This window comes from Astatotilapia calliptera, chromosome 9, assembly GCF_900246225.1.
Source record: "Astatotilapia calliptera chromosome 9, fAstCal1.2, whole genome shotgun sequence".
In the NCBI taxonomy this organism is placed as follows: domain Eukaryota; kingdom Metazoa; phylum Chordata; class Actinopteri; order Cichliformes; family Cichlidae; genus Astatotilapia; species Astatotilapia calliptera.
The window spans coordinates 16,946,866-16,964,159 of record NC_039310.1 but is presented as its reverse complement, the minus strand read 5'-3'; the positions used below and the strand labels follow the sequence as shown (position 1 = coordinate 16,964,159).

Below are 17,294 nucleotides of genomic sequence, written 5' to 3'. Positions count from 1 at the left end.
AATCAAATTACTAGTCAAAGTTAATGGGATTATTTATTTATTTTTATTGGCGTTAGTGTTAACTAATATGTAAGGATATCCACAGAGAAATGTAAGCATTGCTTTTATTTTTTTTTTATTAAAAATATAGATATAAGACGTTCTGTTGCACAACAGAAAATGACTGGTTGCACATAAGTTTATTAACAAACATAAATTTCATAAATACAGTGATTCATAATCTAAAACAAAATGCCAATTTTGTGAATGCAATTCATGTCTTAGACGAAAGTATTTCATCTCAAATATGAAGAACGGCATATCTCTACAGATCTGACACCAACATTGAAATGGCAAGGTACAATCGGCTCATTATAAGTCAAGCCCGTTTATGCTCCATAGTTTGAGGTTAAAGCTATAAACAATAAAGTGATAAAGCAGCACTATATTGTACAGAGCATGTTTTGTGCTGATGGCAAAAATGCACAACAGAAGGAGTAAAAGAAAAAGAAAGGGAAGGGAGATCTTTGGCGGGCTGGGAAATCATTTCCCGAAGAGCTCCATCATTCTTCTGTTATTCTGCGCTTGCTGAGCCAGCTGTTCCGCCCTGGACATCTCCATCATCTCCCGGAGCAGATGGAAGGTCAGATCCAGGGATATTGGCGGGTCCTCGGACCTTCTTCCCCTCTCCATCGAGTCGTCCCCGCGGTCTCCGAAGCCGCTTATGAGCGCCCTGATGTTCCCAACTTTACCCTGTAAAAGACGCCGCGTCAGCTGGAGTTGCAAAGCTCTGTTGAAGATGGAAGGTGATCCGCCGGGATACATGGACGTTGATGGGAAAGAGTTCGAGTCCCCGTTGCCCAGTCGGATGAAATACTCCTCCCCAAGCCTCTCCAGAATCGGGCCGGATTGCAGCTGCTGGGAGTTTTGGGTTTGTAGAGCTGGGACGCGCAGAGTACTGCCAGGGCTCTCAATAGCCCGACATTCGTAGCGCGGTAAGAAGGCAACTAGCAGAATCACGGCGGTACCGAATAAATTGAGCTTCATGTCAGGATTTCAACAGGAATCTGGGAAGAAAAAGAAATACATTGGGTTATTTAATTTTGGCACGCTCGTTTTTTTTTGCTGTGGCGCGAGATGTGCCGCGTAAAAAGGCAATTACGCACGTAAAAGAGACGTTGCAATAATGTAACGGGCAAATTATAACTATTGCTGCCGCAGTTTATTTTTATTATTGTAAGATATTTTGCGATCTGTTGCCACCTGTTATTAGTAAGGAGACTATATATTGTACAACTGATCAGCGATGTGGAATATTTACGCGTAAAGGAAGCTCGAAGATTAGAATGAGGAATTATTGTCTTCTATCATTATACTTAGTCCATCCCCAAAAATGAAATCAGAAATGAGAATAGAAAGGTATCAGCAAAGCCAAAAATCCACTTTATCATCTACAAATCCACTTTATCATCTACAAATACAGTTTTTAAATGTTTGCTGTGAAGCACAAAGAAGTCTTTAATTAAGCAAAGTCGCATTGAGCTGTGCTTGGGAAAAGAATAACTAAAATGCTAAAAGAGGGAAAAATACGAATTCAAAATGTGGGTAAAATTAATGAAACTTTTCTTACCTTCAGGCTTTAGAGGTGGTCCGCTACAGCCGTGTAGGTTGCCAGGTAGTTGGCGAGATGCCGCCCTCCTTCACTTCACTTTGAGGAATCAAGTATATAGTTACTTAAAGGATAGATGCTGAATGGACTTATATAGCCACCCTCACTATAAGTGTCGCGCTCCAAGCTGAGATTGAGTCTGCGCGTTCTTGCATGGGTGTAACGTGAATGGACGCCTCTGACAAAGTGCTTTAGTTTAGATGAGATGAGTCATATGTGAGTGCGCGCGCACGTGCACGAGCGTCTACCTCGGCGCTTTCAGAATAGGCCTATAGGTGACACACCTGCCGGCATTTTCACTTGAGTTTGTTAGTTGAAAAATAATTCCAAGGGTTTTGGACTCCATGTGGCAAATAATCAGAAGTTAAAAAGTAATATTTAGACGAGATAAGTCTGGAACTATGTTTTTTCTTCTTATCAGTCACTGCTCATTTTCATCATGTGTCTTATAAAAGACAAAGGGAAAAAAAACCTTCCTCATCTGAGGACACCATACAGTGACTGCTATTGCCTACAAAATTGCAAAAGTTATGTAACACTGTGGAAGTGCGGTAGTTTCAGGTATGACATTTTGGTGCAATCTTCAGGACTCACTTTGTCTCTGCATTTTACACCACAAGTATTCCAAAGCAGTTTTCCATCTGCCCTGTGTTGCATTCAGTGAAAGTGCATTTGCAAACACATCAGGCTGGGAGAGAGAGAGAGGTATTGTCTCCCAGTGATTCATTGCTGCTGCACATATATACGTCACCACCTCTTCCAATCGGTGCCTTGGCCACCTTGCTCCAGAGGGGCCCACCGCCAAGCCACACTTGCAAGATGAAGCGCTTATCCGAGTATTAGAAAAGCGATTAGAATGTTAAAAAGCTCAAATCTTTAACTTTGTGTTTCTGTCTGCTTTACCTGCTTTACATTTACCCAAACATTTGTGCAATACCTTAAAACAAGCAATTCCTCCACAATGGCAGATGATTTCTTTTCAGTTCCATTTGTTTATTAGTTTGTCTGTAAGCAAGTTTAAGTAAAAACAACCTGGCTGAAATTCATGAAACTTGGTGGAAAGTTGGCTATTATACTTTGGTTGGATCCAGATGGCCTTCTTTTAAATGATGAGCTAGGACACTGGCATTGGTAGAGAGGCCTTTTAGTTTGCAATGCCATTAAATGAGCACTAATTCTTCCACAAAGGCAGAGACAGAGGATGTGGATTCCCATATGGCAAAATATGTTGATAAAAAGATGGCTCTTTCATACTTGCAACTAAAATTAGAATGCATTGTAAGGCAACCCTTCCATTTAATCCTTAACAGTAAATCCATTTCATTCAGATATTCAGACCGGGAAAGAGTACGATTCAAACATATGTAGAGGTCAAAGTGACCTAACAGGTAGTGTGCACTCAAGTAAAATCAACCACTCTGGAAAGAGAAAGGAAGAGAGAGCAGAGGGGGAACATTTGATTGTGTAAATGTAGTCATGAAGTGCAGGATGGTTTTTCTTCAGAAAGAAAGTCCTGTCTTCCAAGATTCATGCATTACCTATATTGGTTTTAGTGGATTAGAGGATAATATGCAAAAACCTTGTTTCCCCTAGCCTCTCGACTTTGTCACTTTTCATGCTCCGTTACCGCTCAAAGGGACGTGTCAGGTCCCATCATGAGAAACACATGTTGGCTGACACAAATAGAAAACACCGCCATGAGAGAGGGACTGCTCGTGGTCAATTCACATCACCTCATTTTCAAATCACCGTCCCTGGACAGATCACTGGGAGAGAAATCCTCTTCTGTGATGCAACCCCGGAAAAGACTTGGGCTTAAATTATTATCTCTCTCTTTGCTCAATTAGAGCGAGTCTTTTAGATGATTACATTAGATAAAACCCAAATGATTTGTCCTGGAAAACTGGAATGTTGCCACCTTTCCCGCTGGCATCTTTTGGTGAGACACTCAAAATGAATAGATGAAATTGGATTTCCACAGCACACAAACTGCAAATTGCCAAAGAAAAAGTATTTTACAGAATCACTGTCAGAAGAGCAAATTCTCCTCTGCAGCAGATTCATTATTTGATCATTTGCCTTTCCGGTGCTTCTCGGTGAACTTTCCCTTTGTGAATAATTGGACAGCTTTCTCCAGTGGATAGAAGCGTGTTTTTCCTAATGCATGCTTGACTTTCACAAACAAAATTTTAATAATCAAAGTCACTCTCGCTGCTTAAGTGAGTGCGATCGCTGGGACTGCAGAGCCCAGGGCTAGACTACCACCTGACCTCAGTCTTGTTGCTGAGGTGTCCTTCTGGTTTATAGTGCAGTGATATAACCTGTTATAAAAACACCTCTAATAGAAGTGAGAGCCTGGCCTTTCATTTTACAAAGAAAAAAGACATGGACAATTTTACAGAAATGGCATTTCTTGTTTTACAGTTGACCACAAAACTACTCCAAGCTTTCATACAATCAGCCAACTAGTTATATTGTTAAACATATACGCTTCAACCATGGCTATTTAAGGCTAAGAAGTTTAATTTGCTATGCAAGAGGAGATCTGCCAGTACCCCCACAGGGTGGCTTAATGTTAAAGTGTTCTTCAGTGAACCCCAGCTGCTTTTGAAAAGAACTGTTTTGATGAATGTTTCAGGATTTGACACAAAGCAATCTTTTGAAGGTTTCAATGTCATCACATCTTGAAAAATTAAATGTGACACGGCTGGCTTTCTCTGGCTCTTCCTAAGACCGTGTACGGTAACCCGTATGAGAACGTGTGACGCAAAGTTCTCTGTAATGCAGCGAAGCCCCCCGAGGGCCATCTGTCTGTAACGATCTAGCACGTGCAGGCCAGAAGCTTCACTTTTACTCGTTCACATAGTGGTTGCCAGTCTTGTCACACAAACGTTGTGAAAGGGAAATAATGCCTGTAAGGATGATACTGGAACTCATAACAGAGCCCAGAATAGCTCCAGTGTTTAAGTTGAATAAGCAAGTAACAAATTGGTAATTACAGTATGTGTTTTTGTAACTACAGAATACCTGCAGATTACTTTTTGGGAAACCAAAAGTTTGAGTTCATATTCTGTGCTTATAGTCATTTTAAGAGATAATTCTGCCAGCTTTGTTCTTACTCTGTCCTGATATCTTAAAGATACTGAGTCTTTTTTAAGTTTAGAATCTCTTTTCTGTTTGTTAAGAAAGACATAAACTATACTAAGTTCTTTAATCTAAAAAGCCTCCATCCATTAGTCCATTTATTCTCACTGTCATAGATCGAGAAGTGAGTTCGCCAGTTTGTCACAGAGCTCGTCTAAAAAGCTAATTTTATATTTCGATTAAAAATTAAATAGACAATATTTAATACCTGTAATTAAAAGGATCGATTGGAGAGTTTGAAGCCTTTTTTTTGTTGTATAAATCACATAAAAACACCAAAATCAGCTGTGCACCTGGCTGGCTGCCATTGCCTTTTGCCACGAGACCCTGTTTGCTCCCATAAAGGTATAAAATATTTAAAGATGTCACTGATACGTAGTTTCATTATTCTTTTTAAGTGATTCCCTGGAACAGCTGAGGTCTAAGGTTTTCAGCAAAGGTCACTCAAATAACAGTAAAAGAGGAGGAGGGAGTGTGTAAACCAGTGCAATAGTGAGCACGAGGGTCACGCATTTTAAATAAGAGCCCTATAGAATCCTAAGGCTTATTAGTAACATTAATTCTTTTGTATTGTTTATACGTAGGAAAAGATGAGACTGTACAGTAAATTACAATCCAGATTATCTTCTAATCTGGACACTACATACTATACTGTCACTTTCAGTGTGACAAACCAGTTAAATATGACTGCCGACCAAGGAGGAGGTTTGTAAATTATATTTTTTATATACAGTCACATGGTAGCAAATCATTACATTCAGGCATGTAGACAGGGTCAAGACAACCAGCTGAAGTTCAAAATGAGCATCAGAATGGCATAGAAAGATGATTTAAGTGAATGTGACATGGCTGTTGTTGGTCCGAGTATTTCACAAACTGCTGATCCACTGGGATTTTCCCACACAATCATCTCTAGGGTTTACAGAGAATGACTTGAAAAAGAGAAAAGATCCAGCGGGCAGCACTTCTCTGGGTGAAAATGTCCTGCCGATGTCAGAGGAGAATGACCAGACTGCTTCAAAGCTGCTAGGAAGGCAACAGTAACTTACTGATTACAACCACACAGTCACCGATCTCAATCCAACATAGCACTTTGGAATGTGGTGGAATGGGAGAGTTACATCATGGATGTGCAGCTAACAAATGCACAGAAACTGCGTGATGCTGTGTGTCAATGTGGACCAAAATCCCAGAGAAATGTTTCCAGCACCTTGTTGAATCTACAGCATGAAGCAGCTCTGAAGGGGGTCCAGCTTTGTAAATGTTTTCACAGACATGTCATATGGGTTAGTACAATGCTTGCAGAGATGTTGACGCATCATTCTTTGCTAAACTTTGATTTGACTGGTAATTTCCTGTCATTTGTCCAGCAGTCACATTATGTGAACTGAATATGTTGGCTCAGTCAGTTTTCTCAGATTTATCCTGTGAAATGAGACATATTTAGGGGCCTGTCTCCGTTTCAGGAAATACTAAATGTTCTGCTTCTGTGCATGATTTCAAGTTATTATTAGTGAAACTTTATTTCAGTGATACGTGACATACTGTTCTAACATTTCACTCAAAGGCATGAGACAGCAAATCTCCAATCCTAGAGTGTGATAAAAAAAAAAAGAAAGGAAAAAAACTGTCTCTGGAGAAATCTAGGCCAAAGCCATTCTAGCAAAATTGTAACCCAGTTTTCTCTTTGATAATACACTTTGACCATAATTGTCTCTTTGGGGCCACTTAATCTGAACATATATGCTGATGCTGTCTTCGCTGTGCACCCTCATGGCTAAGCTGCGAATCATCTATAATTCATTAATTTTGTCTAATCGTTATGCAGCTATAAAGTGTGATCAGTGGCAGGAATTTCTCAAAAAAAATAAAAAGTCACGTCTCCTTTCAAGATTGACAAACATCAAATACATTGATGCTGGCAGTTATACAGATCAAAGTGACAGAAAACAGCCAGGCAAGAAACATTTCAAACAGCTTTCTTTATTCTAATCTTGGATTGTCTCAGAGCGCTAACAACCTTAAAAGCACTCTTCTTCCTTTCAACACAGCTCTCCGCACACCATGTAGCAATCAGAGGCATAAAGGCTGAAATGGTTGAACAGGTTTCTTCTTGTCTTTGTGAATGTCCATCATGCTGCTCTGTCTCACAGCGATCAGTGGTTACCTCAGGTATTTTTACATAAGGGCTCTTTATGTGGGTTATGACCAAATGGAAGTTTATCAGACAGAGCTAGTTCCCAGTAAGTGGATTCAAATGGTTATAACGGCTGTTATACCCCTGTAATATTTTTCTTATGTAATATTTTTAATGTCTGTGGCGGTGTTTTGGAATTTGCTGAGAAGATGCCATCAGTTTCAAAAACTGCAGCATCTATTTATGTCAACTGGTGGGCTAATGAGATAAAACCTGTCAGTGTATAGAAGTGTGTGGTCTTTTCTCCCTTTCTTTACCTAAGCATGCTTGCTGCATCTTGTGTGTTTTTTGTTTCTGTTTTTCTTGATTAAACCATTTACAGCAAAAATCTTGTTGCAAAACAAATAAAGAAACAAAGGAAACAAAAAGGTTTTATTTAAATAAAACCAGAATTCAATGAGCCTATATTTATTTGAAATATGCGTATTCATTTACACCAGCTGAAACATCTTATATGCATTATCTTATATGCATTGTCTGTGACTCCGTGTTTATGTTTTAGTTTATTATTATTCTGTGGTTTTGTTTATTCTGGGTTTTTGTACTCTCCTTTTTTCTTGTGTGTGGTGTGTTCAGTTGGTGTTTCCTGTTTTATTTTGAAGGTTCGTGTCTCTCGTCAGTGATTCTAGTTTCACTCCCCCTGTCTCGTTATGTCCAATTATTCCCAGCTGTGCCTCCCTCCTGTTTCCCATTCCCTGATTTCCCAGACGAGTTCCCTCGTCTTCATTGCTGGTTCGTCTGTGTATCTTCCTCCATCTTCCTGTGCATTCTCCCCACGTTGTTCTCCCTGCAAGGTACCCTCATTTATGTTCTTTTTTTGTTTTTTAAGTTTTAGTTTTCCCAGTTTAGAGTGTTTTCAGTTCTGTTTCTTGCCACCCTTTCCTTTGTTTGGTATATCACTGTCGCAATAAAGCTTGCTCACTTCAGAAGCCACCTGCATCTTGGGTCCTTTAATAATACACACGGCTTGCCCCGGCAACCCGTGACACTTGTAGTCTGACTAATTGGTCTGTCTCATGTGGCTTCACAGATAGATAAAGTTCAGTATCATGTCACATAGCAATAAACATGTTTTCCGTGCCTGTATAAGCATGTATGATGTAAATAAAACTGGTACTAGCACATAAACCCTGTGGAACTTCTTAAGTAACTCCCCATTCACATAGAGAAACTGGAGTCTATTAGACATATATATAAAACCACCCTATGGTCTTACAAATAAAACTTTTTGAAATACTTTTGTGGAAATTAGGAGATAAAGAGGACTGAAAGGTTGTACCACGGTATAGATCAAAATCCAGAGCCCATAATTTATTAATGTACAATGCATGGGTACCATCTGTGGACCGAGGAAGGCATGCATGAAGAAGAACAGGGAAGTATCTTGCTTATTTCAGCAAGAAAATGCCAAACTACGTTTTGTCAGTGTAGCTCCAAAAGGATCCATGTGCTAAAGTGGCATGCCTGGAGTCAAGACCTTTGAAAACATTTGGCACATTATAAAATAAAAAAACACAGAAAACTGCCCTGTTACTGCTTCTGAGGAGCTGAAAGTCCTATGTCAAGCCAGAGGGGGAATTTCCAGGGGGGTTATGACCCCCCCCCCCCCCCCCCCCCAAATAATCAGACTCAACCAATACAACCTACCCCCCCAAATAATATTATGAGTTATGTTGCATAAATAGGCTGTTGATTTTCTTTACTAATTTCAGTTATTACCAGAAAAATAGTTGCATGTTTAATCATCTGGGAATTTACCTAGATTTATTTATTTATTTAGACAGAGATCTTGACCCCCCCCCCAATGTTCAGCACAAAGTTACACCGATGTGTCAAGCAAGACACATTTTACTTTCAATAGTGTAGTAAAGTTCCCGAACAGAGAGCAAACATGCTGCTGGCATCCCCTTCATCAAACTGACTCCAAGTTCCCGGTTTCTAACAGAGATTGTCCGCTTTTATATATGTGTGTGTCTTCATGGCTCTTCATGCCTTGTGCACAAACTGAGTCTTCTCAGATGATCACGCTGGGCATTTGCCCCATAGCACACATAACGAATGTCCTCCATCACATTAGACAGAACCCAAGCCACTGAAGATGAAGTGAAATCAGCTATGAGATGCATTGTTGTTTTTCAGGAAGTGGCTAGTCTAATGAGGGGGAAAAAAAAACGATGGAGCAGCAAATTGGGTCAAGAAAATATTTTGAGACCCTTCTGCAGAAACTATCTTTACCATAAAGAACCCACAGTCTTGATTTTGGTGTTTATCACATTAGAAGATCATTAAGAGAGTGTCTCTCAAATAAAGACATTCTGTACATCCGCACATGTTTTACCCCAGAGCAAAATGAGTGACTCATCCATTGCTTTCTTTTTTTTCCTGTTTTACTTGTTAACATCAGAAGATGACTGAGATTTTTCTACTGTAAATTGGGAAGTATTCCTCTTCCCTAATTGTTTGTGTAGGTGTCAATATTCCCTCTTTGGCTTCTCCCTGAGCCTGTTTGAGGAGCTAACAGGCACTGATCACACAGTGGCAGCAGGCCAAAATAAAAAATGAGACAATCACACCAGACAGCAGCACTCGGGGGGGAAAAGGGGGGAACCAAAAGATATTCATCCTTTCTTCACAGAAACCCGAGCAAATCGTGTTACCCTAAAAACGGTTGGCACAAAAATGAACTTGGAAAGAAAGCGGCTCCTAATACAATAAGAAAAAGCGTGTTAAAGCTTTTGTTGCTGTACAGTGAATAATATGTTTTCATAAATATATTGTTATGCTGAGAGCATTAACTGTGTCAGAGAGAATCACTGCTGGTGTGAACCTTGTACTTCGTGATTAATTCAATTGAGTGGCTGTAATTTAAAAGCTTCCAGAGCTTCCACATCAATCTACTGAACTAGTCGAATAAAACTAATGTAATGAATCAATCAGCAGAGATACACACATTAATCTGAAGAGGTCCTCTGTAAGAAACCTCTCACCACCAAGCTTAACCCTCCCGGGAAAGAGGAAAGAGTCCGAGGGAACAGGGTTAGAGAAAACAGAGGAAGATACAGGCATTTATGGCAGGTGGTTGGACACTGAAGCTAGCCTTGTCTACTAAATTCATCAGCATGAGTGACTGGACAAGTTAGTCTGAGCAACGCCAAAACAGCTGACAAACAGAGGAGACGTGCCAGGAACTGCACTGTCCTTCACCGGTCCCTTCTCGATGCAGTGGTGATGGGCGGTCATCCAAATATTTAGCAACACTGAGGTTCTGATGTAACTGTCCCCCGGTGCTGCTAATGCACAAAGAAAACACCCTTTGACGTAGAAAGCACACAGACATAAGTACGCCATTATGGGCAGTGAGGTAAGCAAGATGAGTTTCACCTTTCTACAATCTGGTCACATTTCAAAACAGGAGCAACCAGTATTTTTGCTAGTTAAACTAAGTTTTTATTGGAGACTGTTAATGGTGAAAACTTTGATATTCTATGAAAATTGCCAGATGTTAGCAATAAACCCAGTCACACTGTAACCCTTTTTGATTAAAGGGAGAGCAAAGTTATCAATGAATGGACTCAAGGCTCACTGTTTACTTTGTGTTCCAGTCGTTTTGCTAAGTTAAGCTAGCTTAGCAACACTAGCCTAGCTACTTGCTGGCGTCAACTTCATAGTATACACCCGTTCGCTACCTTCATAGTATACACCTGTTTAACTTCTGATTAACACAAATATCTAATTTCATACCTATATTTAGGCATGGAGACATGGTAAATACCAGATGCTGAAGTTGAAACTGAGTTTAGAAATGGGGAAGAAAGGCGATTTAAGTGATCTTGAACGTAGCATCGTTGGGTTGGTATTTCAGAAACTGCTGTAGTGTACTGCATAAAAGTCACCAGCGTTCTGGTGACTCAGTGACTGCAGAGTTTCAAACCCCTCTGGCATTAACATCAACACGAAAACCGTGCACCGGGAGCTTCATGATGAGTGTTTCCAGGGTTGTGCAACTCCTGTATGCGTAATGTGTAGTGAGTGTAGCTTGCTGGTAAGCCTGGAAAAAATATTTGCTTTATTTGTCCACGTTTCAAGTCAAGTCTAAAGCTAAAATAAAATCAAGTCCATAGATCTCAAATGTAGCATAGTGGAAGTGCATTCTGTGGTTTAGAAGATGCAACCTCGAATGCTTTAGCTTTCGGTCAGGAACGAGGAACCACCAACAGGCCGAAGGCATCAATGACCTGCACTTTATATTTTGATGTAAGAGAAGTTGTATTCTGTAAGGCACATAGACTACAACTACTTCTCTGGGCTGCCTTGATATTAGTGATGATTCTTTCCCTCCTCCTACAAAACTAGTTTCACTTAGAGCATAATGATACATTTGAGCACTGCTGTGTCTGAGTCCAGCTATCACGTGAGCTTTTCATGTTCTTCTCTACATATATTGCCTGAGTTTATACACCATCGCTGCTTCGGCTACTTTGGCAGCTTTGGCATACCTTAAAATATCCTGCCACTCATGAGCCGATGCACCAGTGAGAGGCAAATTTAATTTTGCGCTATAAAAACTAAACTGTGACAAAAGCTAGATCTCTACTTGTCTGTTGTCCTTTTTCTTACTGCCTTTTCTTACCGTATGTCCTATTTTTGCTACAAGACTCTCTACTTTTGGCCTGTCTTAGCATCCAGTTTTGAACTTTTGAAGCCTTTGTTAGAATTAAATAGTTCTATCTGTAGATTTAACACTTGAATTTTGCTGGCTAACGCCGGTCGCTGTATGTGTAAGCTGCTTACAACATCTTGCCTCAACCTCCAAATCTGCTCTTTGTTGTATGATTCACATTATACCATCATCCTAAGCTTTAAAAAAGCCTATCCAGTATCTCCACACTTGTATCTTTGCCATGCATAACACATTACAGTTCACTTTAATAGGCAGCCTTCTGTAAATTTCTACTCCCAGTCAAACTGCATCATAACTGTTTTTGACGTAACCTGTAAATGTAATTTTTAGATGCACTTTTTGATCTTTAACTTCAGTCTACACTAAGTTGTTTATTAATGCAACTCACATGACAGTAATTCTATGCAATTAGGCATGTACACATGGTCACGAAGAGTGGCTTAAGTTCTAACTGAACTTAATGGAGGAAAAAAGAGGTGATTTAAGTGACTATAAAAGTGGTATGGTTGCTGGTCACAGACGGGCTGGTCTGAGTACTTCAAAAACTGCTGATCTACTGGGATTTTCCTGTACAATCATCAATCAATTCAGAGGAGGATGGCCAGACTGCTTCAAAGCTGCTAGGAATGCAACACCTACTCAAATAACCAGTTATTACAACCAAGGTATGCAGAACAGCATCTCTGAATGCACAACGCATTGAGCCTTGAAGTAGATTGGCTACAACAGCGGAAGACCACACCAGGTGTAACACCTGTCAGCTAAGAACAAGAACAATGGCTACATTTTGCACAGGTTCCCCAAAATTTGCCAACAGAAGATTAGAAAAATGTCGCTGATCTGACGAGTCTTGACTTTTGCTGCAACATTTAGATGGTAGGGTCAGAATCTGGTGTCAGTGGTTCAGGCTGGCAGCTGTGGTGGTGCAATACAGTATGATATGGGGGTTTTTTGGCCTCTTGTTACTAACTGAGCATCTTTAAATACCACACTCTACCTGGGTGTTCCTGCTGTCCATGTTCATCCCTGTATGACACAGTGAGTCCATCCTCTGATTGTTGTTCACAGTAGGAAAACTCTTCATGTCACAAAGTTCAAACCATCTCAAACTGGTTTCTTGAACGTGACAGTCCTCAGATGGCCTCCAGATTCACCAGATCTCAGTTTAATAGCGCTACTTTGGTGACACGGATTCACATCATGGATGTGCAGCCAACAAATCTGCAGCAGCTGTGATGCTGTCACGTCAACATGGACCAAAATCTCTGAGGAATGTTTCCTGCACCTTGGAAAATATCCCACAAAGAATCATGGGGTCCAACCTGGTACTAGCAAAGTATACCTAATGAAGTGGCCAGTCGTTGTATTAGCACAGACAATGTAGTAAGTCTTTTTTGTTTTATTTTGTTGTTGTTTTTTTTAATCAAATTAAAATTGTTCCTGTCACAACACCATTATTTTTTGCCACTGTGACAACAAAGTCTTCCTTTGATTACTTCGTACTAAGTCGAGTTAGCTCTCATTTGGCCGACAGTGACAATGTTTGCCTAATGAGGTGACTTGAAAATAAAAATAATATATGTCACATGGAGTAAAGGTGAAGTTTATCCCTGTCGAGCCAGCGACTTAAATTGCCTTTCCTCGCAATTAAATCACAGTGCCTTTAAAAACTCGTTAAGTGCTCTCCAATGGGAGTTTTTCTTTGCAGCATGACTGAAAAAAAAGCAAAGAATTCATTCACAGGTCATTATATTTGAGTACCTGCATTTTCAGATCTAATTATTGTTTCCACTTTTACTAATCAGCAGTGTTTGTCTGATTACTTTGCCTCATGCTTAAGGTTTGCTTTAACATCCTTACCTCAGTGCAAAAAATGTTTTATTGGCAGCTAAATTAGACAGGTTGCAGTGAGCAAATATTCAATGATCATAGCTGGAAGGCTACACTCGATCCATCCAAGAACTTTCTGTTTGACTACTGAATTGTTCTGTGACCAATGATTTGTAATTAGGGTGTTTTCTTTATTCCCCTCCCCGATGTGTCCAGCTCACTGGGCTGTGCAGACAACTCCCACACAGGCGATTGTCAACTCCGGTGGGCTTCCCCAAGCTCCTTGACCCCTCTCAACATCAGTGAGAGTGAATTTCATTACCTGCAGTTATGTAAACATTAATTAGATGAGGGATTTTGGATACTGGCCCAAACCCAATCCTTCCTTCTGCACTGAGCTGGAAGCCATCACTCTCCACCGTGCTCAGGTTTGTTGTCTTGGCATTGGCGTGCATGTGTATGTGCACATTTCTTTCGTCTGCTTCACATAAATAAACCTACAGTACAAAAAACGACTAAATATATGCACCCATCCGCCTGATTGAGCTGTGTGATATAACGCTGAGCCTCAGGGTGGATGTAGTTTAGTTTAACTTGGTTTGGCAGTGATTTTTCAAACAGGGCAGAAGGATCAGGAGCCTAACTAACCACAAGTAGGCTGTACATAGCCTGAGGTGATTCACACAATTGCAGTCAAGATGCTGCTTTGTTTCACCCCTACACCCTGCCTGTAAGAGCATGTAAAGGATAAGAAAACAGATTCGGCATCTGTTATCCTTCCTAAATCGTCTCCAACACTGAATCATCATGTTTTATTTGGAAGTGCATATGGAGTCGACGCCTTGAGGCTGTCACTCTGCATTACCCGTGACCGGCACCACGTATGCAGGAAGGAGTAAAACAAGCTGTAGTGTAAATTATCCACAAATCCCCACTCTGGAGGAAACACTTTAAAACCCTCAGAATAAACCTGAGAAGCAGCACGGCAGTCGGTTTCACTTTGAGGTGCTTCTTCGAGGAAGGAGGCAGAGCAGAAAAGTTGATGTGAGTGCAGATGTGTGTGTGTGTGTGTGTGTGTTTTATGTATTCTCATTAGGGTGTTTGTAGAGGCTGCATATAATGGAAATGAAAGACCCTCTCAAAAGAATTGCTGACTTTGACCATTTTGATCACAGCTCATTATAATAGCTCTCTTCACTTCCTGCTGAATCTAAGATGGCAACAGAGCAGCGGGAGTCCCGCCTTTGAAATACCACAATCTCGCATCTATCCTCAGAGCGCGAGCAAGTGTGGACAAATTAAGAGGAACACCAAATGATATCAAGCACCTGAGGGGTGGTGAGGTGGAGGAGCGTCGCGCTTTGCTTTGAAAACAGATTCGGGCCTTCTTTAGATGCTGTCACAGTCTGAAACTGTTCATTCAATAGAAGATCCCCCCCCCCTTTGAAGGATAACTGAGGTGGAAATCTGCTTTGCACGCTGAGATCCAAAAACTCCTCATAAAGGTTCATTCATGCTCAGATCTTTTCATGGCTCAGGGGTGCAGAATTTGAGCTCCTTACGCCAGGTTTCTCTCGTCTTTGTGCACAGGCGTTAGATAAAAGTGGTTTCTGAAAGGCAGCACCACCATACATTCGAGCTTTGTATGCCCAAGGTCACAAAATACAGTTTTCTCTGGAATGAGCGACCGAGGTGCCGGCTCAATTTAGTGGTCTTATTTGAGGCGGCACATTGGAGGCACTTAACCACGACAAAGTGTCCATTTATGACCAGCGTGCTGCTTTGCTGATGCACTTTTGTCCACTTTGGGTACTTGCTGTTCTGATTTCTGGAAGTCTGGTTAGTAGCCTCACATCAGTTGGCTAACATGCAATCACCATTTTAACAGTAACAATGCTGAAAATTAAAGTAAATGTGCTTTTTGAGCTTTCTAAACCTGCAGACACCTTGTGAAACTCAACCAAATTGCTTTACTTACTCAAACTTCAGGGTGTGGAAGGGGGAAAAAAGTAGAGATTACATTTACATTTCAAAGGGAACATACCAAGGCTTGAGGGTCCTTGCATAGATGTATGCGATCCATATTATTTATAGCTCAGGAATGTCCCCCGGGACGCTGATGCTGCTCGGCATCTGTCAGGCCACAAGCGAGGACAGTTAGGTGAATGTAGTTTGCAATTAGTGAGCCAAAGGGTTCCACAGTGTGTGACCAACATTTAATCACTCCATTGATCCGGCAACTATTTGGAAAACGAAGCGAAGCAGCTGACAGGAGCTGGTTTTAGACACACGGAGCAGGTGGACTTTATATTATATCTCCGATTTTCTGCTCCAGCATGAATGTGATCACACTGGGATGTTTAGCATGCCGGAGACAAACTGACACTCTGTTAGCAATAAGTGACAGAGGCTGAGAGAATGAGTGGAGCAAGGTGACTCCTGCCCTTTTGTTAATGAGCACCGCTCCTGTGGCTCATTCTAACACCACAGACTGATCTATGAGTGGCTCCTGTTGAATGCCGCAGGAACAAAGTCCCTATTCCCGGGTGGATTTCTTGGAATCTCACTCCATTCTGCCTGTGACAGCGGTGCATGCACATGCACACACACACACACGCAAAGAGCAGGACCATCAACTCCTGCAGATGTCGGTGGACAAAGAGGCAGAATTGGAAAAAGGCAAACTCCAAAGCTGCTGCTGCTGCTCAAATAAATTGATCAGCTCATGAAAATGAGAAGTCAAGTTTATCCCTAAACTTGCACTTTGTTGTCACTGACTTAGAATCGTCATTTACGTCCTTCCGACTCGAGTCTCCCACTCAACACTTTCCGGCTGCGTTCACAGATGAATAAGAGTTTCTGAAGTTTAATAGACAGATGAAATGTCTCTGCAGATCCTTTTTGAAATATTAGTGGTGCTTGACTCGCAGCCCACGAGGGAGACAGCAGCACTTCCACGGCATCTCAGCGCATCTTGAAAAGGCCAATTTGTCACTTGTCAGAACGCATATTTTTGTTTGAAACAATTTCTTTCGGTAATATTTTTTTACATTCCCCCATGGTCCATTGCCATCAGATCATTTGGCGTCACGTTGAATAGCACTTAGTGGCTAAAAGCCCTCTTGTCTTTGATAAAGCATGTGAAGGGTACGTCATCAGGGCTGCTCGCTTGCTTTTTTTTTCTTTTTCGAAGCCACGTTTCACACGAGCTCATCATTGGTGATTGAAATTTTGCTGAAAAAATTAAAATTAAAAATTAAAAGTGCTGCACATGAAATTACATACCTAATTTTCAGCTGGGTTTCATGCACATAATATCTGTTGTAATCATGCTTTATTCACTAAATAATGTCTGATTGACCGAATTCTACATCCCTTCTGCAGAAAACAATTTCCCTGTGGAATTAGTGGCTGTCTGCATTCATTAAGCTCAGTATTGGTCTAATTATGCGCCAGTGAGCACCTACGGACTAATTAACAGGGGATCAATAAGGGCCCTGGATGCCTCTCACGTAGGGCCCCAACATTCACCCCCCTCATTAATGGGGGTGCACCGAGTTTTCAAAGAGGATTTCTCTGGCTCTTTCCTGGGGGCTGGATGACACATTAGGCTGAGGGTTTGGCAAAAGTTAGTGTTTCTCCTCCTCTCTCTCCCTCTCTTTCTGCATTAATGCGTGTCAAGCAAACTGATTATAAGCATGTGAAAATTACCACAGGCTCCAGAAGAAGATGGCAAACTATTTAAGGGTGCTCTACGAGTCTTCAGGCCCGGTGGAGATTTAACATGATTATGG

General features: G+C 41.0%; 1 protein-coding gene across 1 annotated transcript; it reads right to left on the bottom strand.

Moving 5' to 3' along the window:
• Positions 1-160: 160 nt before the first annotated feature.
• crhb (corticotropin releasing hormone b) lies at positions 161-1,814 on the bottom strand. The gene is made up of 2 exons (XM_026180445.1): positions 1,610-1,814; positions 161-1,046 (listed from the first exon to the last, which is right to left on the bottom strand). Exon 2 carries the CDS (start codon positions 1,024-1,026, stop codon positions 523-525), a length of 504 nt encoding a protein of 167 aa, XP_026036230.1. The 5' UTR covers positions 1,027-1,046; positions 1,610-1,814; the 3' UTR covers positions 161-522.
• Between the last annotated feature and the right edge of the window lie 15,480 nt (positions 1,815-17,294).